We start from the raw sequence: 23,308 nt of genomic DNA on the forward strand, positions 1-23,308 counted from the left end.
TTTTATTTATGAAAATTTCCCAGGGGCACGTAGACACGCCTTCAGCTGCTTCTCTTTCTCACGCGGTATGTAGTAGCAAGCTGAAAAGTTGAAAGGGCTGATTGGGGTTTTCAATATTGGAATGCTGAAAATACTTTATTTTTGGCATTGGTAGTTGCTCATGTAATTTTTGTGTGTGTTTTTAAATTTACGGTTCCTTTGACCTTTCCTCCTCCACAAATTATAAAAACAAAAAGAGAATTGTCTCTTTGTTGCCCTGACTATTGACTGGTGTTTTTCATACTATCCTAGAGAATTGCTAGCTCTGAGGTTTTCCGTGCCCATTAGAAGCCAAGGGAGTTACTTCCAAGGGCCTCAGGCCCAGGGCACATGGCTAAGCTCTTCTGTGACATTTTGGAGAATGTCATTTCAGACTTGGCATCTGGGTATGCTATAATATACCCTACGAGCAATGGACCTGAAATGCCCTGGAAGTTTTTGGGACCTCCAAAAGAGTTTGATGTCACCCTTTACAAAGACAAATTAAAGATAGAGGCATGAAGCTGGCATTAAATATCCAATACTAGGGTTTTTGTTTTTTTATGATACTGGTCATTCTGGTTAATTATATTCTTAATAGAGGAGACAGCTGAAGGAGGGGAAGCCTGAGGAGAGGCTCACCTAACGTACAGATTTCTATAGATTTGCTGAGGCCTTGCCTGCCTCCAAACAGAAATGGTTCTCGGGGGATCTGAGGTGTTGTGGGGACACCCAGCGCGTGCAGGTAATACAGACATAACTAAGCTCTCTTGGGCCGTCCTCCCTGCACACTGCGGTCAAACTCAACATGTAGTTCCGTCCCCCACATATTTATCCCCTGCCTGCTTCTCCCCAAACACCCATCACTCCAACTTAGAGAACTTGGATGGATCATACAGATTTTAGTAGAAGTATCCCAGAAAATTTATATGACAACACCTCTCTTTGGCCATTGTCAGAAGTTTCTCATCTATTCTTCTACCAACAAGCTCTTCCCTACCCTTCTTTCCCAGGCATCCTCAGAGTCCTCTCAAGCAACTTATACAAAATCTGACTAATAACATTTAACAAACCCAAAACCTGGTCATTAACCAAAGTACGAATACCAGGAGTCTCCTGAGCATTTCCTGGGTAACTGAAATTCATCCTGCCACACAAGATAGTAGAAATCTCTTTTCAGCCTTCATCTTCCCATTCCCCATTCCCTTCTTACTTAACACAACCATGGTGACCGGTGCCATCCTGTCCCAGTCCCCCAAAGTAGCTTCAAAGAGTTTGTTCTTATCTAGGTACATATGCAGTAGGAAATACCGATACATAATTCATGTAGGGCCTGATTTTTGGCCATAGGTTAGCTCATAGAATTATACAGACTAATAAATGAGCTCCGTGCCAAGAAACACTTCATTCTTTCACTGCAAAAACATTGTTTAAGGGTCTACATTGTGCCAGACACTTGTATTTAAAAAAAAATTTACAATCAGTTTTCTTTAGAAGTTTTGAAATCAAACCAATAGCAAACCATGTAAATTCGTTAGTGTTTCATGTTCTTTCCTTTGTTTTGACTTAGGGGATCTTGAGCTGAGGCCCTCAACTTTTCTCATTATTGATCCTCTCTTGGGACTTTTGAAGATTCAAGAGACTCAGGATCTCGATGCTGGAGATTATACGTGTGTAGCAGTCAATGACGCCGGAAGAGCAACTGGCAAGATAACTCTGGATGTTGGCTGTAAGCATCCCCACTCTGATAGACAAGTTTGTTCCGAAAGTGATCTGCTAGTTTTGTTCTGTGCTCATAACTTTGAAACAAGTGGCTGGAAATATTTGTCAGAAAGGCAACATTAGAGGTTTTGTTTAAGATTACTAATAGAATAATAGTAGTTCTCATTTATCAAGTGCTTTCTATGGACCATCCACTGTGCCGGGAACTGATATGTCTGTTATCTCATTAAATGCTGGTAACAATTTTAAGGGCAGGATAGTATAATTATTTCAATTTTATAAATAAGGAAATGAAGGTGTAAGTGGGCTAAGCACCTTGACCAGGGTCTCAGAGCTATGGAGGGGCAGAGCCTGAATGTTTGAGCCCAGGTTGTCTGATGTCAGAGACTGGAGGCTTCCCTGGTATATCATCCATTGCCAAATATTTTCCGATCCAGAATCATTCATTCCGACACCAAATTTCTAAGTAATAACATCTGGAGGCCATAAATTAGACCTTGGCCCTAGCCAGCATTTGGAGATGTTGATGACGGCAAAGGTAGCAGATTGTGCTTTTACTTTTTCTTTTTAATCCACTAGCAATGACTCCTCAGTGTATAAAATAAAGTACTAACTACAAATAAATGCCAGTCACAACGCGAACGGTGCAGCACGTGCGTGACAAGTATGATCGGATCTCTCAAGAACTTTGATTCCCCTCCTTTGTCTCTGAATCTCATGTTTCTTGAAGAAGAAAAAAAATTCTACACACCACGGTAACACATGAAATAAAGCAGAGCCTGCTTTGTATGAAAAAGAACCTGGCAGCTTCATTTTAACAGATAATTCAGATGTTCGCATCACTTCAATTTATGAAATATGACATTCGTTAAATTGTATTTTCATTTATGTATGGTGAATTTTCATGCCAAAGCTTTTTTAACAAAAGTTGGGAACAATAAAGAAAATGCATTAATTTAGAATAAATTACACAAAACATTTTAATTCTACCATCTTAAGTCTTTAAACGAAGGTCATGGCCCTCTAAGCTTATTATTTTGTTTCATCTAACCTAATTTTTTCCTCCTGGAATCTTTTCTGGTCCCCTTACCCCTAGGCTGTCTGATGGACAGTCTTGTCTTCTTGGTGATTATGCCCTTGGAGTAGAATCAACAGAACTGGAAATGGCCACAAAGACCACCATAGAATTTGCCTAGGTCATACATAGCAAGATGTGTTGGAACCATGACTAACCTCTGTATTAAGATAAATGCCTTAGAAATAAGATTGAAATATTTGAATGGAGGGTATTGAATCCACCAGCAGAGTGTAAAACACAAGTAATGTTTCCTTTTAGCTATCTAGCTCTGGAGGTAGAGGACAAAAGCCTCAGTAATTGTTCCAAGCATAAAGGGACTGTCACCCTCAACCCTCCAAGATAGAGAATTAAACATGTAACACATGCCACTTTGCTTGTGTACTTACCTTCTCGATCATCTTTTTAGCTTCTGTGCTTTCCAAGTTCTTTCTTCCAACTAGGGATAAATCATGTAAAGATTAGGGCTGTCTGTGCTGGAGTGACTCGCGCTGGTTTAGAAAACATCCTAAGAAATGTTTGGTGTTTATCCGTCGTTCCTCAAGCTGAATTTTGTTTTATCTTCACTCAGATGCAAGATCTTCACTCCATGACCCTTTCTGAAACAATGGCTTTTTCAATTGTTATTCCAGTGACTGTTGTTCTGATGAAACCATTTACATAAACAATTAAGTTTACTTACAGTAACCTTGATCGTTGTTAGCATCTATCAAATAATATTAAAGTCAGCGGCTCATGCTAATGTCATGCCTTAACTGTTTTCGCAGTCACCATTGAAGTCCTGATCATTGTAGCTTATAGAATTTGGTTATCTCTGTAAAACTATCATTCCGTATCCTAGGAGATGCATGGTGTCTCTGTGCAAATTACAATTGTGGTGATGGTTGTGGTCATCACTATTAGGTTTTAAAGCAAGCACACAGAAAACAAAATTTTCCCCCGAATGTTGTATAGCAGTTAAGAGAATGGGCTATGGAGAGAAAGTGGGTTTTCTGCCTGACATTTAATAGGACTTACATGCTGGGTTGGTTGTAAAGATGAAATGAGACATCATCACCCTTGTGCATTCAGCCTGTCTGTGGTTAGTGCTGGTTTTCTGAGGCTGCTTAATGGGATGTGCATCAGTAGGTGAACATGGACTTCACAAGCTGAGTGGTCATTTTGACTCTTTGAATCTTGGGAAATAATATAGAAATGCATATATATATTAGTGGCATAGTATTTAAGATTAAGCATTGAGCTTTTACTGTGAAAGTCATTGACTCCACGTGAATTGTTTTAAAAAAGGTCTTGAGACGAGTTAAGTACTACTATTAGTAGTGCACAGAATTATTCATTATTCGTTTGAGTTCCAAAACTGTGGGGCATAAATCTAAGTAGCTTATGACTTAAGAAGAAAAACATGCTTTTAGCTATATCATGTAACCCTTTGGGTTTTCAGATTGTTTTTATGGGACCATTACTTCACATTAACTATACTAGATCAAAAACTTTTATTTTATATTATTATACAAAGACCTTAATATTATTCTTGAGTTCCAGCTTCTCGAAGTGAGTCTGTCTTCTCTCTCTTTTTGTATTTCTCATTATCATTGGCTTTAAGTCATAGACATTTCGGGTCAACGGGGAATGTTACCAGTGTTTTTTATTCATTTAAAAAAGAGGTGAGGGATTGTGAAGTCATTTGGAAGACAAGAAGATTGGCTACATCAAACAAAATGTTGGCCTGGCAGTGATGTTATTTGCAGCATTCCACCCCACACGGGGTTTGAGTTGTAGACTGTGGTTTCATGTTTTGTGGTTTGATAGAAACAAAACAGTATGTTCAGCCATGTTAGAAAAGAAAATTCTCTGTTTGACTAATATCATGCAAGAGTTGCCACAGCAAAGAGATATTTAGTTATCACTAAAGGAACTGGGATAATTTTATGAAATAAATTTTGGAGCAAGATAGTTAATCTGTAACTTTTGTATCTTCACAATAATATGTGCAGACAGACCTATCTCTCAGTAAGTGACAAAGCTGTACATGCATTAACACTGAGCAATTGTCAGGATACTTGTTCACAAATATTTAGGGGGTCACAGAGGATTCAACATAGTCCTTGCAGACTCTATGCAGTCACCAGAATTGAAAGTAACAATAGATACATTAAACTCAGAACGATGATTTAATAAATTAACTCTACACTATTTATGAGCAATGATAATTATTATTTCGGTGATAACTACTTGCTCAATGATTAATGAACATTCTCTTTTTAACAAGAGGAAATAAGAAATGCCATCATCCCCTTTTGCTCATGGGGGGATTTAGACTGGGGGAGGTGAAATCATTTTCCAAGTTTTCAGACCAAGAAATAGTGTAACTGCCATTTGAAACCACCTCGTGGGCTGTAACTTCTCCAGGCAACACAGCCTCCTCTGTACAAGTCCAGGGTTTTGTACTACAATCACTTCTGCTTCCTTTCCCTCAGTCTCTTAATCTGTTTACCATCCACTCAGTGTAATTCACTTGGAGTCCGAATTGGCCCCACTTAGGAGGAAGTATTTAGGAAGCTTCTTGGCCTGAGTTAGGAGTTGCTTCGCTTTTGAGGTTCACTTGTCATTGATGCTGTCTTGGCCGCTCACCTAGTTAGTGCCTGGTACTCTCATCGGCCTTGATGTCTGGTGCCAGTCTGTAGATCCACTGACCCAGTGCTTGTCTTGTACCTGACACTGTTTCCAAAGCTGCTTCTCCTCAGATGACTTCTCCTGTCTTAGTTGAGTTTTATGGGCACAACTTGAACTTCGCTTACCCATTTATGTTCCAGTTTGTTCTTGGCTCTCTTAGTTCTGAATATGCTAATTTGTCTTCATTTCCACTGTGGCTGTGTTCGGTTGTCAGTGAGCCTGGTTTCCTCCCAAGGACTTGGTTGAGCCCAGGCTTCTGCATATCATTTTGTTCTTCTGAAATTCATTTTCTGTTCTTTCTCCACATTCACCTACCCACACTCTGAGCCTAACACAACTGGAGGCTTCTATAGTTAACCTCTATTTTGCAGAAAAGCAGCCAGCTCTAAAATAGATGACTACTGTCACTTCAGAGGAAAAGAACTAGGCCGTATACAGCTAGATTAAGCAAACAATGAGTTACTATGGCAATGTGTTTATTTTGCCTATTATTTTATAAGTCAAATTCCCACACAGATTAAGAAAAATCACAACAGATACACTCCTTTTTAAAAACATATTGCTCCCTGTGGTATGTAACTTAATTTTATTTTGGTTTGATAAACAAACAATAGGGTTTCTGAAAGTGTCAGTTTTCTTGGAAAAGGCAAGTTAAAATGCATTGGATCAAGGTAATTATTCTCATATACACTTATTTAAACACACATGATTATTATATGTTTTAATATTGATTGACTCATTCACAAAGACCTTGAGGCCATGTGTAATGGACAAAGTGTTATGTTGTTATAAAAGATAAAAATATGGTTGCAAAAATAAACTCTAGGGACGATCAAATGTATAGTCAAATAAAAGGATGAATAAGGCCAATGCCATGTTAGTGCTGCAGAGTGAGTTCCCTAAAACCTCAGAGAGGGAAGAACCCAAAACCATTTGGATGGTAAGAGATGGCCCTGAGGAGGAGCCTTTTGAACTGGATTAAAGAATTGTTGGGCCTGACCAGGTGGTGGCGCAGTGGATAGAGCGTTGGACTGGAATGCGGAAGACCCAGGTTTGAGACCCCAAGGTCACCAGCTTGAGCATGGGCTCATCTCTTTTGAGCAAAGCTCACCAGCTTGGACCCAAGGTCGCTGACTCGAGCAAGGGGTTACTCGGTCTGCTGAAGGCCCGTGGTCAAGGCACATATGAGAAATCAATCAATGAACAACTAAGGTGTCGCAACAAAAAACTGATGATTGATGCTTCTTATCTCTCTTCGTTCTTGTCTGTCTGTCCCTGTCTGTCCCTCTCTCTAACTCTTTCTCTGTCTCTGAAAGAAAAAAAAAGAATTGTAGGTATTTCCAGAGCCGCAATCAACGGCTGACATTGCGTGGGAAAAGGATGACAGTAACACAGGTACTCGAATGAGAAAGGTCAGTTCTTGTTTGGAGAAGAGTGAAGAGTCCTGATCGTCCAGAGACTAGGACTTGTGTAGGGACGTAAAGGGACACAAGGCTGCAAAGCTAGAGAAGGATTTTTATCCCAGTCCAGTAAAGAACTGCTGCTCGGAAGACAGAGGTACATCCGAGAACTGGAATTCCCACTAAGGACTGATGTGATCTCTGCCCAGTTTTACTGGCCTGCTAAACAGCTTACATGTGGGCAGTTTTAAGAACCCATCGAAAAAGGGAGGCTGATAAAATAACAAAGAATTGTGACTCTGGAGTTGATCAACCTGATTTTCAATCCTAGATCCACTGTTTAATTCATGTGACACTTAGAAAATTAACTATCTGTGTCTCAGCTTCTTCATCTATAAATAAGAGTAATAATAGTACCTACTTTAGGTACTGAAATGAAGATTAAATACATAATTAATGGGAATCACTTAATACCAGTCCCTGGTTCTGTAAGTAAAAGTTGAAATTCCTAACTACCATATTGGAAGAGAGATGCTTCTTACCTCTCTCCGTTCTTGTCTGTCTGTCTGTCCCTGTCTGTCCCATGAATAAGATGCACCTTAATATTGGGGCTCAAAAATTGAAAAAAAACTGTATTACATAAAGTTATTGAACTTAAGTTTTATTCATCATAAAATTCATATAACTCCTCATCACTGTCAAAACTCCCATCCATTAGTTTGTCGTCATCTGTGTCTGATGACGAATCACTGTCTACAACAATGAGCGCAAAAACAAGCGTTAAATGCAAGTGGAAAAATCTATACAACCACTGTATAAGATACACCCAGTTTTTAGACTCCCAAAATTTTCAAAAAAGGGTGTGTCTTATACATGAGGAAATATGGTAATATTTAACCTTGATATTGTAAAGAAATGGTACCTCTCCTTGATACCTCCTCTTACAGTCCTACATGATCAGGTTTCATGAGTTACCTCCAACAGTATCCTATGAATTTCTCCTTGTCTGGTGCCTCAGACATCATTACTGGAGGGCATACTGAGAGCCTCATCTATCTGGGCTTGCTGACAGCATCCTTCCTACATTACATTCTGGTGTTTTCCAAGGTGGGCCTCTGAAATATTTCTGATTCTTCCTCTGGGCTTCGGTGGTTCCCTGAGTTAAGTGGATAATTATAGCCTTATTATCTATAACCTTATCATTCCTGAATTATCTCTTAACTCTAAGATTTTAAGCATTGATTTCTCTCTTTGTCAAATACTATAATATGTACTTTAATTTGTATTATTATTTGTACTTTAATTTGTATTATTCATTCTCAAGCTTAAATGTCTTTGACCCAAAAATATGAAAAAATGAAATATCGAGAAGAAGAATGTAATATAGAATGGATGTAATTTGGTATTGAATCCTGTTAGCTAGTTATAGAATGATTTATTGAAGAAAAGAACTCTGCTATAAACTAAGTTCATTTAGAAATTTGACAAAAAGGAGTAAGTTTTGGAGAGTGTCAAATATATTTCATTACAAGGCAAACTTATTTATAAGAAAACATAAAGATTTGAGCAATATAATAAACTAAATTTGAAAACATTTCTAAAATGAAAGAGTTAAAGCAATTTTGATTTAAATTCTTACTCTTTGTCATCACTTTAAATAGATAGTTGAACATCTTTGGGTCTCTATTTATAAAGCAAAAAGAAATAGCTGCTATTTTAATAGCAAACAAAAATACTTTAATGGTAAATTCATAATATATGAACAATGGTTTGATTCCCATTCAGTCTGTTTACAGTTTAATAATGAAGTTGATATTTAATGTGCCCATATACTATCCCAATGACTTTTTTTGTTGTTTTAAATATCTTTTAGCACCTCCAGTTTTTATACAAGAACCTGCTGATGTGTCTATGGAAATTGGTTCAAATGTGACCTTACCTTGTCATGTCCAAGGTTACCCAGAGCCAAAGATTAAATGGCGGAGATTAGACAACATGCCAATCTTCTCAAGGCCCTTTTCAGTGAGTTCCATCAGCCAGCTAAGAACAGGAGCTCTCTTTATTTCAAGTAGGTTAAAGGAAATATATTTTTATACAAGTATGTACATATATATCAAACATTCATATTTTATGCATAGGAGTTGTTATGCTTAAAACAGTGAAATCAGTGAATTAATCTCGTCTGTACATTTGGTGTTTGTTGCATTGCACTTTAAACTAGTATGAACGCATTTTAGAGTTGTCACAAGTGAGTTATGATTATTTATTATTTTTTATTGATGTGGAGAGAAAGGGAGAGAGAGAGAGATCAATTTGTTGTTCCACTTATCTATGCATTCACTGCTTGACTCTTGTAAGTACCCTAACTGGGGATTGAACCCGAACCTTGGCATATCAGGATGACACTCGATGCCCTAACCAACTGAGCTAACCACCCAGAGCTAAATTATATTTTATGTAAATGTACATTATATCAAAAAGGCTTATGAAACAATATGACTTCCACATATCTCATTGTTTTTTTTATTATAAATTGAGTCACCTGGACCTCTAGGTAAATAGGTGATCACATTTTATTGACCCTGTTGTAGAGAAAGATAGATTATTACTGGTAGTTAGTGAATATTCATTATTTTTGGCCAAAAATACATAATCACATGCATAGGGATCCTATACCCTACAGAGACTTCTTGATTAAGAGCTATATGTATCTGGAGCAAAAGATTAAAATAAAATGGCAAATATGCTACCACCCTGTAAGCTGTTAAGCATTCAGATATCTATGAACACTTTGTATTTTTCCTAATAATGTTTAAGAATATTTGGATAGTGACCCCAGACAAGTAAAAACATTTAAATGATTAATTGGTTTTTTTTAAAGTAATCGCATCTTTGGAGTACTTAATCATCCAACAATTGATTTTCATGTTTATTAACAATATTAAATGTACACTAGCCACTTAAACTTTCAAATACAAATACAACTAATTACAAGTTCTTAAGTGTTCGGCTCCGTACTAGGCTCCGAGGAATACAGAAGTTAAATATAGGGTCCCTCAATCAGGCATTTTACAATCCACCATCTGAATGGATGGCCACAAAAGTACTTACTGTGCAGGATCTGCAATGTGCAGATAAAGAAATGCATTTAATGAGATTGAAAAGGGAAGCCCCCCCAGTTTTCATAGGCAGGAAAGGACATGTGAAAATACCATTTCAGAACAACTCCTCTGCATGATCAGAGGAGAGGTGAGTGAGAGGGAGGGACAGGGAGGCTCACATAGTTATACAGGGATGATGGTGGGATGAGAAGAGCCCAAAGAGCAACAAATTAGACCTCTGATCAAATCAATTGGAGGAGCTGAAAGAACAGGACGAACAGAAGAGGGCAATATATGGACCATTGATTTCCCCATCATCCAAATTAAATCATCTAGAAGGAAGCTAGTGTTTAGAGATACTATACACAGGTTAGTCCAAGAGTTTATGATATAAAACATATTATGCTTAGAAGCAATGTGTGGCTTGCTAACCAAGTGATGTGCTGCAGCTTCCTTTGCAAAAGAAGGTGTGCTGTTGCTGAGAGTGGACGCTGCCTGCATTTCCCAGATGCTGTTCTGCAGTTAATCTGCTAATAGTTAACAGAGAAGTAGGACATTTGTTACTGCCCTTTATCTGAGGAGGTGTGGAACTATTCACAGTGGAAAGTTTCAGTTTTCTATGTCACAATCTTACTGGTAGATTAAGCTGTGCTTATTTGAGTCGCAATACATGCTAAGATGACAATCATTCCCTCCTTAAATCTTCTCTTGTCTCCCCTTTGACTCAAGAGACAAAACCACACTCGATCGGGCACGGGGCTACCGCCTCAACTTCAGTCCTCTGTCTCTATCCACACAACCTGCAACCCAGTGGTCCTCATCCTGGTCCCCCAACACCCTTTGTACTTAAAAATATCTTGTAATATTCTTTTTATTATCCTGAAAAAATTCATATATTTGATCTCTCTACATAACAAAAATCATTTTAATATCCAAAATGTCACACCAAGGAAAATGAGGGCAAGTCATTTTATTAAAATGCTAGGCATTAAACTAATTCAGCCCTCCCTGTCTCCTCCACACGCCATCAGCCACTCCGCTCTCTGCCCCCAGAGCTCAGGGTGCAGACCCCCAGCACACCCCGGCTCACACCGGGGTACAGGCATCGGCATCTGTGTACGTCTTTCCCCCTGAAATGAGAACTCCCAAAAGACAGGACCGTCTTATCCCCCCACAGCTCTAGCAAGGTGCCTAGCACATAGTTAACGCTCCAGAGGTGGTGTTGAATGAGTAAATGACCTCTTATTTTTTTAGACTTATGGGCAAGTGATAAAGGAACCTATGTCTGTGAAGCTGAGAACCAGTTTGGAAAGATCCAGTCCCAGACAACAATAACAGTGACCGGACTCGGTAAGATCAGTGAAGTGCTTAGACACCACACTCTTCCAAATCATCAGACTTCTTTTACTACATCACCTCTTGCCTGTCCTACTTTTATTTTTTTAGAAAACCAGGTAAATATCTGATTACCTGATTAACCTTCCTTCCCCCACCCTATTTCATATTTCATAGGGTGTTAGAATTGAATAAAATCTTAGAGATCATCAGCTTCAAGGTTCTTATCTTCCATTTTAAGAAATGAAGGCCAATTTCAATAAGTTGATTTAAATCTAAATATGAACACACAGACACATGCACACACGTGTTACAGTAGTTTTTTTTTCGTTTACCATTTTTACATGTATTATTTTAGCTCACTTGGAATTATTTCTGTGTATGATATAGCAAGAATATAATATAGTTGATCTCCAAGAAATAAGACATTTGTTTTAATATCTTTAAATTAATATTCTCTTCCCACTGATTAAAATGCTCCTTTGGTCACATGCTGAATTTGTATTCTTACGTTTATTCCTTGGGACTCTATTCATGCATGAGTTCTACATTGTTTGAATTATTATAGCATTTAGTGTGATTTTTAAATCTGTCAGTACATGTTTCTCATCAATAAACTTTCAAAAAAATAAAAAATAAACTTTCATAGAATTTTTTTATGTATCTCCCTTTATTTATCTACATGTACTTAACTTTCCAAGTAGATCTCTTATGGTTTTTGCTTTGATTTATGTCAGATTTCTTTATTGATTCTAAAAAAACTGACATCTTTACTTCTTTACCATTCCATCTGAGGGAATTTACTACATTTTATTTATTTGAGCAAATGACAGCCTCCTCGCCAATCTCACCCCTTCTCCAATAAGCCTTAGTCACAGTTTTCAGAGAAAATTTTACCTTTTGGGACAGCATGAAAAGACGTGGAGTATATTATGCTAAGTGAAATAAGCCAGTCCAAGAAAGACAAAAATCATATGGCTTCACTTCTATGCAGAATCTAATGAACAAAATAAATGAACAAAACAGGGACTGGTTAATATTTCCTGAAAATGATTCTGGTGCTTCCTCGCTTTTATTTATAAGTGCTCCCAGTCATTCTTATCCGTCCATTGAATACACTGCGAATTTCTCCGCTTGCCATTTCTGGCCTCCCGAGCCATAGACGTATTCCATTTTACTTCCTCTTCTTCCGTGCTGTTGCCTGTCCTCTTGCCGTTCTCGGATTAGAAAGATCCTTTATCTCTATTTTCCAAATCGTACCCATTTACATTTTAAAATCTTGTTCCTGAAAAATCATTTTTTAAAATAACAATGTGAAGGCATGTTGGACTATAAAAGAGTTTAGTTTGCCTTCCTTTTGGGTGAAATTGAGTCACGAGTGCCTGTGCTCTCTCTGACTCAGTTGCTCCACTCATTGGAATCAGCCCATCAGTGGCCAGTGTCATCGAAGGACAGCAGCTTACTTTGCCTTGTGCTCTCCTGGCTGGAAATCCCATTCCAGAACGTCGGTGGATCAAGAATTCAGCCATGGTAAGAACATTTTAAATTCATGCATTCACATTCCTGATTTTCTTCAGTAAGAAGCCATGTATTCCAACCATTGAAATTTTAATTTGGTAAACATACAAAAATATATTTTGTAAGTGTGCCAAAACTTTTCTTCAGTATTAACATGTTTATGCAGTTCATATTACTTTGGAATTAACAAGATTGAGAAATAATCAATAGTGCTATTTGTATAGTTTTGAATTACATTTAATGTAATGATAAATCTCCGAATGTAAAAACTGAAACAAGTATGAAGCTATTTTCATAGCTGTTAAATATTTTTATATACTTCTTTGCAGGACATAATGAAATGTTAATGTTCTCGTAAAAATTCTTCCATTTTATATATTAATCTTTATTATTAACTTCAAACATTTATATCTTTCATTGTGAACTATTTTAAAATGTGACTCTGTTTTGTGTCACTGTTTTTCAGTGTGGAACTTTTAATTATGAAAGGATGTGGAAGGTTCTCTCAGTTCTATGGAATTTTTCTGTAAACAGAATCTGTGGCAATAAATTTTCACCTAGTTCACAGCATTTTTTCTTCCACTTTCCAGAGCAGTTAGACTCACTCTCTTCTTGAAGTTCCAGTAAGAAGTCGATCGACTTTATGGACTAAGTAAAATGAAATAAGTAAAGTTCTTCATGTTTGTATACACACTGGAGGAAAATTAGTACATTTCAACCAATAATAATAAATGCCCGTATAACATAGAATGATCCTGTTTGAGCCCTAAGGTCCACTGTGATTGAACAAAAGGCATACATTTAGAGGTGACCATTCTGACAATGGAAAATATTGCCAGTCCTCTGTGACACACTTTCCCTATCATACATTGTCCTCTAATATTTGCATCCATCACTGAGAAGGGTGGGTGTTGCAAGTAAGTCACATCCTGTCAGTTTGAATCAATGCCTATTTGTCAAAATAAAAAGATCAGTTGGTTTGCAAGTGATAAGGAGGACTCTTTGCAAAAGAGCAGATTAACCCAGAAGTCAAAATTATCAGTGAAATTTGGGTCCTGAGTGATAACAGAAAATACAGAAGCAAGAAACAAATGGTGTGTCTGTTTCTGTCCTTCCTCCAGCATGTGCAAACTCTGGGAGGTGGTGTCATTTCTGTTGGAATATCAGGGTGACATACAATTGCTACTACCCTGGGTAACATTTTCTGCTCAGTATTTTTCGCTTAAGGATGTTAACATATTGTGTTCTTTTATAAGACATTTAATAACCCTGTTGAAAAAAAAGCAGATTTAGTTTTGGCTTAAACCACATTGCCTTTTTAATTAACAATGACTTTTTTTTTTTAAAGTTGGTCCAAAATCCTTACATCACTGTCCGCAGTGATGGGAGTCTCCATATTGAAAGAGTTCGCATTCAGGATGGAGGTGATTATACTTGTGTGGCCACTAACGTTGCTGGAACCATTAACAAAACGACCACTGTGGATGTGCATGGTAAGAGACACACCCTTTGTACTTCTTTCTGAATCATGTTCAAAGCTGGGTTCATATCTCCAAGTCAGAGAATTCTGTTCTTCTAGTTATAAAAAGTAGATATCTTTCCTAATTGTTATTCTTAACAAAAAGCTTTATTTCCTGAACAGTATTTACATTGTTAAGGCTGTTTCCAGATTTTCCTTTCCCATCTACAAAAAAGACATTACTGGGAATCGCCTAGCTGAGTCTCGCCAAGGGCTTTTTGTAAGTGGTTTCTTAATTGATAAAAGTGAACTCAGTTCTCAAAGAGTTATGTTTAAAAATACATTCTAATTTCAGGCAAGCTGAATTTATTATACAATCCAAATTGCCTTTTCTTTTTTGGATTGTGAAACAAGCTTGTCCTTACTAATAACCCCTTTGTGTGTTAGCTAGAAATGACCTAAACTTTACTAAAGGTCACTTCATGTGCTCCAAACAATCTTTTTTTCCTCATGTTAAATAACTTACCAGTCACAAAGAAGAAAATCCAGAAGCTATCTTTTTCCATTCGTGACTAACTTACAAACATTTTTCATCTCGGTATATAAGTGCCAGCTTTGTGGTTTAAGATATATTGTCATAACTTTTTTTGTATATTCCCTTTAAAGACTTTGCAACATTGTTTTGTGTGTGTGTGGTATTACAAAATAGTTCTGTGTACAGAGATGAAAGTAACAAAGAACGTTTATTTTTAGTAGTTAATTCATTCTTCTTTTTAGGCTGTGAATTGGAGAATCCAATGATTTGCAAATTTTGCTTGGTCAATTGAAATTTTCAGTGGACGCAGACCATCTTTTTATAACGTGATTCACCTTTATTGAAATTTATTTATTTAATTACAGTCGACATTCAATGTTATGTTAATTTCGGGGGTACAGCATAGTGGTTAGACATTTCTAGACCACAGTTCATAGATTTTACATTTCCTGGAGAGTGTTTATGGATTGGTTTGAAAATCTAGTGTAAAAGTCCATTCCTGTCATCTCCCTTTGGCTTCTATCAGCTGCCAAAATACAGTGTTGAGAAGGATTCTGAGGCACATTGTCACTTGGGTGAAAGAGTGACACAATTAGTTGTGATGTCTGCAAGGCCAGAGGACAAGACAGGTATACCAATGATGTAGCATATCATGATGCACCAAATTTTAACAATTAAAAGGTGCAAGGTCATTTCGAACATAGTTTCATCCATCTTAGTCCAAAATGAGTAACTGATTTAGTTCGTTAGATTAGAAAAACAACTGCTCAGCCATTTGACAGGAACTAAACCAACCATCCCTTTAGGCCACAGGTTTGTCTTTGAGCTGGAAGTGAGGCAGCGTCACAGGTACTGCATGTATGTTAAGAAGCATGGCCACTCTTCCGTCCCTTTTAAGAAGACTCGCCAAAGGCTCTCAACCTATTCTTAAAAGAATAAATTAATGAATGCAAATATAAATGCAAATTAAAATGACAAACCATTAACTTGTCATGTTGATTTCCATGATTGGCAATCTGGGAAGAAATAGCTCCTCATACTCAAATGACATCAGATTTGAACAACTGTTGCTTCAATTTGCTACTTTTCTTTATAGCTGTCAAACTCAATGTGCATTTAAGAGTACAGCTTAACCATGTTGCTGCAAAATGACAGTGTAGTTGGAAGTGGATTAATCCACAGTGATTCTGGAAATTACATTTCTTGCTTTAGAGAGTAACCTGACATTTTTGTTTAGGTCTGGAGATTCTTGCCAATTCTTTAGGAATAAATTATCTGAAGAATAAAACCAGCCTTAGGAAAATATTAGTGTGTAGCAAAGCTCATCCAAGCCTTCCAAGGAAGTTTGTGGACTGAGGTCTCTGGTATCTCTTGGTATGATAAACTTCTACTCCAGGAGAGCTGTGATAATTCTAGAGAAATTTGACTTAAAGGCAAGAGACACAATGAGCACTTGACCTCTAGTCTTATCTTTCCAGGAAAGGAAAGGAAATGCCTCGTATTATTGGGTTTTTATTGTTTCTTTCAACGTGTTAGGATCTTCCATGTATGGAAGCTTCTTTGGTCAAATCCATTCTTTTGAGAACACTGAGTGTTGCTAATTTTCACACACAAGTTGCTTATGATTGAGATACACACAGAATAGAATAATAAACACTTTTCTTCTTTTGCTTCTCCTCATATAATGTTCATTTGTCAGTTGGTTTATCAAGTCAAAAGATATGTTGTTCTTAGTGAGACATATTGGCTTAGAATCTTTTAGTCTTTTAAATGTAAACTCCTAAGGCCTTTCAGGTTTTACTGTTGAATTCCTTTGAAGAAAATAAATCCTTTTTTTAGGTTAAATTTAGTAGCTTGATAAGTGAGTCTTATGTATAGACAGATGTTTAATGGGTTTACAGCCCATTTCTCTGGAGTTGGGCAACATTTATGTCAGCTCACTGCAACCTCATGGGTAATAGACAATGACGAGAGGCTCTGACTGTATAACTCTTAGGATGTAGTTGTATCTTGAGTTTCCTTGGAAAAATTGGTTTTCGTCAAACCTCTCTTATTTTTGTTAGAAAAGTCAACTTATTACACATAATTAATTACTAGATTTTAAATTTTATTATATTCTTCATATTTTAGCTATTGTATTTGCTTTGTTTATGACACTCCCTTGCAAATTACCCTACATTTCTATCAGAAAATATCAAGTCTTCGCTAGCTCTTACAAATATTTAACCTATCCTAAAACTGTGCAACTGTTAGAGATGAAGGACTAAATGGATTGACAGGTGCTCAGACTCTGACTGTTGCTTCCTTTTTCAGTCCTGCCGACCATTCAGCACGGGCAGCAGATACTCAGTACAATCGAAGGCATCCCAGTAACTTTACCCTGCAAAGCGAGTGGCATTCCCAAGCCGTCTATCACCTGGTCCAAGGTAAATGGCATAGCGAGTGGTTGTGTGTTGATGTTGCGTGTTCTAACAATATTCAAATACCATTAATCATACATGGAACTCGTGACTGTCCCATAAAACCTTATAAAAAAAATAAAGGGAAATTTGTACAGTTGTACCACTTGGAAAGGACCTTAAAATATCCCTAATCACCTTCCTGATGCTTGAATATAGTGTTAACCACCCAGAGGGAACACTCACAAAGCACATTCTGCGTGCCCTGGACTTTTCTAGGTATTTTCTGGGTGGTAGCCTGTCTTTTCTCACCCCTTACCCCATCCCCTAAGCCAGTGGTTCTCAAACTTTTTAAAGTCAGGGCACATTTAAAATCCTACAAATAATTGTAGGTGCACTATATACAAATTTATGAGAAATATGTTATAATAATTAAGTCAAATATTAAAGAAAAAATATAAAGTCCAAGCGTGCTTTTTTTTAAGCGTGCTTTTATAGTAATTAAACAAAATAAATACGACAAAATTAAATATATTCTGACATTAAAAAACATTTTTATGCTACATTTTTTGAGTTATGCTTTTTAAAATTTGTAAAAAGAGGGTTAAAAAATACAATAATGACAAAAAAGTTATCTTTTATATATATAGAACATTCTTAGTAAGATTTAGTAAATTCGGCAGATCCTGGCACGAATGTGTTAAGTTTTTTCATTCTTGTGTTTATGAGAAACATGAGCCTGATGTGCCCTAGTGAATTTTTCAATGTTTGGGCATATATTTGAAAAGCAAACTCTCATTTCCTTGTCAATACATTGAAGAATTTCTCTCTTTTTACTCTTAATTATGTTGAGGGTAGAAAATCCTAATTCACATAAAATAGGATGTTGAAAATTGTAGTAAAATGTTTAAAGCTTTTTTAGATATTGCCACATATTCTTCTTTTATAGAAATCTTTAAAGCTTCAAGAGACAATTCCTTATGTTTATTCATCAGTCTATGATCAGTGGATATAGCTGCCAGTTCCTTTTCTATTAATGTTAAACCAAAATTACTTGAAGCTTCCATGAATGGGTTTCTCATCCAATTGTATTGTTTAGTATTAAGTGATGGAAAATGCTATAAATTAAATTCTGCCTGTCAGACTTTAAGTCCTATTTTTTTTACACTTAACTTTGGCTCACTTCCAGAATCATATTCTTCAATATCATGCTTCTTTTTGAGAAATCTATCCATTTTATTTGGATGTATTTATCTAAAAATAATATAATGATGTGTTAATAATAAATATAATAATGATGTGTTAACAAAAAAAGTGGTATTTCATAATGAAATGGTATAATAAAGTATATTTATTTTTATATCTGGGCACATGCCGTGAACCAGCGCAGCTAGTAATCCCAGGTCCTCAGTGGAAAAGGTGCGAAATTAAGAAAATACGTAGAATTAAAAAAATAGAGGGTCAGGACAGCCCTGTAATTGCTGCTGGCAAGAACAAAGCACACCCCAAAACTGCATCTTACTTTATTTGTAGGGCAAAGTGAGGCCATTAGCAAATCAATGGTCTCTGATCACATTTCCAAAGCAACCCAAGAATTTTACCAAGTACAGAAAACACCCAGCATACATATCATCTTAACTTTACACCAAAAAAAGGATAGAAGAAACTTGCCTCCAGTCTTTCCCGGGAACATGGGGGGTAGTGTAAACAATTCACCACAGCTTAACAGCCTTTTGCAACCTAATCAGGCAAGTGAGGTGGGGGGTTGGGCAGACTGTCAGTTTACAGCTAATTCCCCACATCTCTGTCCCCCCAAAATCTAAACTCCAAACACCCTGTTGGTTTTTTGGTCCTCAACAGGCACATATTTCTCTGGAATACCATAGGGCGCACCTGGAAATCTAGGGCGCACTTTGAGAACCACTGCAAGGCCTTTTGATTTCAGCGCATCTCTGTGGACAGCTCCATGTGCTCCACTAGGGCCATACATCATACAGGTGCCTCGCTGGTGTTTGGACTCAGGGCTTTCTCCGAAGCCCCACAAGGCTACTAGGCCTGCTAAGAGGTGTCCAGGAAGTGCAGGGGGAATAACTCCTTGGGAGCAGGTGTCCTACATGAACACCTCGCTGCTCCTCCATCAGAAGAGTCCTTCTGAGGTGCATCTCCACAGTTTATCAGAGGGTCCCCAGCCCTGCCACAGAAGAAACCAGAACCCTGAAACGCCTTATCAGCTCTCCTTCCTTCTGTGCCCCACTCTGCCCACCTCCACTCAAGTGGGAATCATGTCCCACTTACTTTGCTGCCCCCAAATCTTGTCCCAGACTCCGCTCTTCCAGAAAGCCAGAATAAGACACATACAATCCCATTTATTCCCCTCTGTCTTCCTGTCATGAGGTTATACGGCTTTTACTTATATTCTTGCAATGAGGAAAAACCCATTTCTTAAGGAAGTCTTTTCCATCTTTGAACAACCATTAAAATGGCATATTTTCTGTAACTCAATATACATCTGGCAAATATAAAGTAATACAAAATGATGGCATAATACCGAAGTGTGCTGTTTGTATAATTACTGCTACGAGCAACATGTTTTATCATACATTCTAATGTTGCACATCTAAAAAAATGTGCTAAAATGTAGAGATTTGTGTTGACCTCAGTAAAAAAAAAAAATTAAAAAAGTTAAGACTTCCACATCTGGACACAAACATGCAACGCCCAGGCTGGTTCAGAGGCTGGTACCACGTAGTTGTTTAGGGCATTTCAGGAAAATATAAAATGAAATCTTCTTTCTTTGTGCTATGCTTAAGCCCAAAGATTCAGTGTTTGGGCCCCAGAGCCTGACTGCTGGGGTTCAAATAGCAGCTCTCCCACCAACCAACTCTGTGACTTCCACATTGCCCTTTGGCTTCAAGACTTGCCTCCAAAAATGGGGGCTGTGCTAGTTCCTACTAGTAAGGTTGGTGTGAGCGTTAAAATAGTTAATTTATGAGAAGGGCTCAAAGCAGTGTCTGGCTTAGCACAAGCCCTGTCCCATCCTTTACTACCGGCATTATTTACCCATTCTTCAGTAGCTCTGGAATGAAGCGGGCATAGTTCCGTATGAAGGTCTATCACCTTTGATTTATTTGTTTAATCTTTCTTACAAATAACTTTCTTCAGATCAGCATTTTGTTTTGGTTTTTGAAATCTTGTATTCCCCTCTTGGAGATTTTTTTCCACCTTCTTCCAGACATTAAGTCATTCTTTATTATCTTAAAAAACACTTTGGTCCTGGTGGTGTCTTGCAGAAAGGTGAGCTGATTTCCACCAGCAGTGCTAAGTTTTCCGCGGGGGCTGATGGGAGTCTGTACGTGGTGTCGCCGGGGGGCGAGGAGAGTGGGGAGTACGTCTGCACCGCCACCAATGCTGCCGGCTACGCCAAGAGGAAAGTGCAGCTGACCGTCTATGGTGAGAGCCCGTGGAGGAATGTTTTTTTCCATGTTCTCTGCCAAAACTCACATTTCTCTCCCAAATAATGTTACCAGAAAGCTATACCCTAAAAGTGAACGGTTCCCCTAGGTTTACATGTGTTGCTGCCAGCCAACAGCTCCTCTATTTAGACTCTGATTTCAAGGGGGAGGAATTGTATAGCCTTTTGGAAAAAAAATGTATGGTTTTGTCCCAAGGAGTGTGTTCATTACACCAGACCCTTTTCATAAACACCCGTTAGTTCTGGCCCTGGCTGGTTGGCTCAGTGGTAGAGTGTTGGCCTGGCATGCAGGAGTCCCGGGTTCGATTCCTGGCCAGGGCACACAGGAGAAGCGCCCATCTACTTCTCCACCCCTCCCCCTCTCCTTCCTCTCTGTCTCTCTCTTCCCCTCCTGCAGCCGAGGCTTCACTGGAGCAAAGATGGCCTGGGTGCTGAGGATGGCTCTGTGGCCTCTGCCTCAGACGCTAGAGTGGCTCTGGATGCAACAGAGCATCGCCCCCTGGTGGGCATGCCGAGTGGATCCTGGTCGGGCGCATGCGGGAGTCTGTCTGACTGCCTCCCTGTTTCCAGCTTCAGAAAAATGCAAAAGAAAAAAAAAAAAAGAAAAGACACCCGTTAGTTCAAACTTCCAGCACAGCCAAACCTCGGCCATAATTTTGGGTAGCAGTCCGCCTTTGGGGTTCCCTTTGCAGGTGGCAGGCCTTGGAAGGGCATCCCAGGTGACCTCTTTGGGGTGTCATAAAGGAAGAGCTAAAAGGGAAACTTTCTGGTCATTTTTCTTTTACCTCTGACTATCAATGTATTTATGGAAAGTGTTAGATATGCCCCAGACCTTAGAATAAATAGCTTCTTTTTGTAAGTTACTTAAGAATATTAGTAGCCTGTATTCTATTGTAAATTAAATGTTCTCAATGTACTATGTCCCTCCCAAAACATTTGTTTATTTTAGTAAGGCCCCGAGTGTTTGGAGAGCAAAGAGGACTGTCCCAGGACAAGCCTGTTGAGATCTCTGTCCTTGCGGGGGAAGAGGTGACCCTTCCATGTGAAGTAAAGAGCTTGCCTCCTCCCATAATTACCTGGGCCAGAGAAAGCCAGCTCATCTCGCCGTTCTCTCCAAGGTAGGATCCCTGGCTGAACAACACACGGAAACACTCTCTCAGACAGAGGGGTGTACCTATTCAGCTTGTCAATTGTTTCAAAAAATAACTTACGTTTGAGGTGTTCGCCTGCACATTTGAGCCTACAGAAAATATATATGCCTTCTAAGCCATTCTTTTTATATCAGAAATGCTAAAACTCAGCTTTGGTGTAATTTTCCACAGGTGCATCTTGCAAAGGTGACTGTGAAAATGGAGCATATTTATACATAGATTCATGTTAGCACAAAGTGCATGTTACACGTAGACTCCATTACTCCACAGGGGAATGAAACACAGTAGATACTCTAATGTCTAGGATCTGACTTTCATTAGGTAGTCTTGTAAAAAACCTTGTTGATTAAATGCTTGGATATATAGTATCAAGGCCCACTGAGACAATATAGTTGATAAGCTAAGTGACATGGAAAACAGAATGCAGGAACACGAGTTTTGTTGCCAAGCAGGAATGACTTTAATTTTACTTTTGCCTGCAACATTGGGCAGTTTTTCCAGGGGACCTCTCTGAACCTCAGATTTCTTGTTCATGAAATGGGGATAATACTTGCCTGAAGGATTATATAAAATAATGTATATTCCACAGTGGTTCTCAAGAAATTATATAGCAATTACTGTTTGTACTCACTGGCATGTCAAAAGTTACCGGTGGAATAAGAATTACAGTCTTAGCTATTGTCTGTTAGACTTGTTGATGTGTAGTTTTGAAGCTATAAATTCATGCCACTTTAGTTTCACTTCCATTGGAGAGGGAAAAAATAAACAAGAACTTTGCATAATTTTACTATTTCTTTGAAAAGATATTTGCTTTGAATATTTTTGAATAAAAGAAACACCACATTACAGATAAAGTTGAAGTTCCATTATTTCCCTCTCCATTGGTGCACATCCTATACATATGTAGCATAAAATACATAGTATAGAATATTGTTTTTTGTGTTTTAAATTTTGTTTTGAGTGTATTCAGTTTGCCACTGTAACATATTCTATATTATCACTGTACTGTTTGCTCTATTAGGTCAACATGTACCCATTTGTATACATATAGATTTAGTTAATTTAACTACCACATTCTACATTTTATATATACATTTCCCTACTTATAGACATTTATATTTTTGGTTGTTTTCTATTTCTTCTTTTGGTTTTACAAACAAGACTTTTCAGGGAATACCTTTTTATATATATCTCTATATACATATACATGAGTTTCTTTAAGACCTACCTGTACCTAGAACTACAGTTTCTGGTCAGAAGGAATTTCTGTTTTCAGTTTCATGGACATTGCTGAATCGCTCTCCAAAGGGGTAGTACTGGTTACTTAGCTCTTCCTCGACGGGATCTGGGTGTACCTGTTTCCACAGTAGAATCAATGCGTGGTATTGACTGACTTAAACATTTTTGTCCGTTAGATGGGTATGAAATGCTATCTTCCATCTGTATTAGT

General features: G+C 37.9%; 1 protein-coding gene across 1 annotated transcript in view; it reads left to right on the forward strand.

Moving 5' to 3' along the window:
• HMCN1 (hemicentin 1) overlaps positions 1–23,308 on the forward strand; it is a 431,303-nt gene that overhangs the window by 205,458 nt on the left and 202,537 nt on the right. The window contains exons 15-22 of the mRNA XM_066261348.1: positions 1,589–1,747; positions 8,762–8,956; positions 11,244–11,339; positions 12,727–12,854; positions 14,191–14,335; positions 17,150–17,262; positions 20,526–20,685; positions 21,657–21,825. Of these exons, the coding sequence (XP_066117445.1) occupies positions 1,589–1,747; positions 8,762–8,956; positions 11,244–11,339; positions 12,727–12,854; positions 14,191–14,335; positions 17,150–17,262; positions 20,526–20,685; positions 21,657–21,825 (1,165 nt within the window). The remainder of the gene's footprint in view (positions 1–1,588; positions 1,748–8,761; positions 8,957–11,243; positions 11,340–12,726; positions 12,855–14,190; positions 14,336–17,149; positions 17,263–20,525; positions 20,686–21,656; positions 21,826–23,308) is intronic.

The sequence above is a fragment of the Saccopteryx bilineata genome, chromosome 2 (genome assembly GCF_036850765.1).
Source record: "Saccopteryx bilineata isolate mSacBil1 chromosome 2, mSacBil1_pri_phased_curated, whole genome shotgun sequence".
Classification (NCBI taxonomy): domain Eukaryota; kingdom Metazoa; phylum Chordata; class Mammalia; order Chiroptera; family Emballonuridae; genus Saccopteryx; species Saccopteryx bilineata.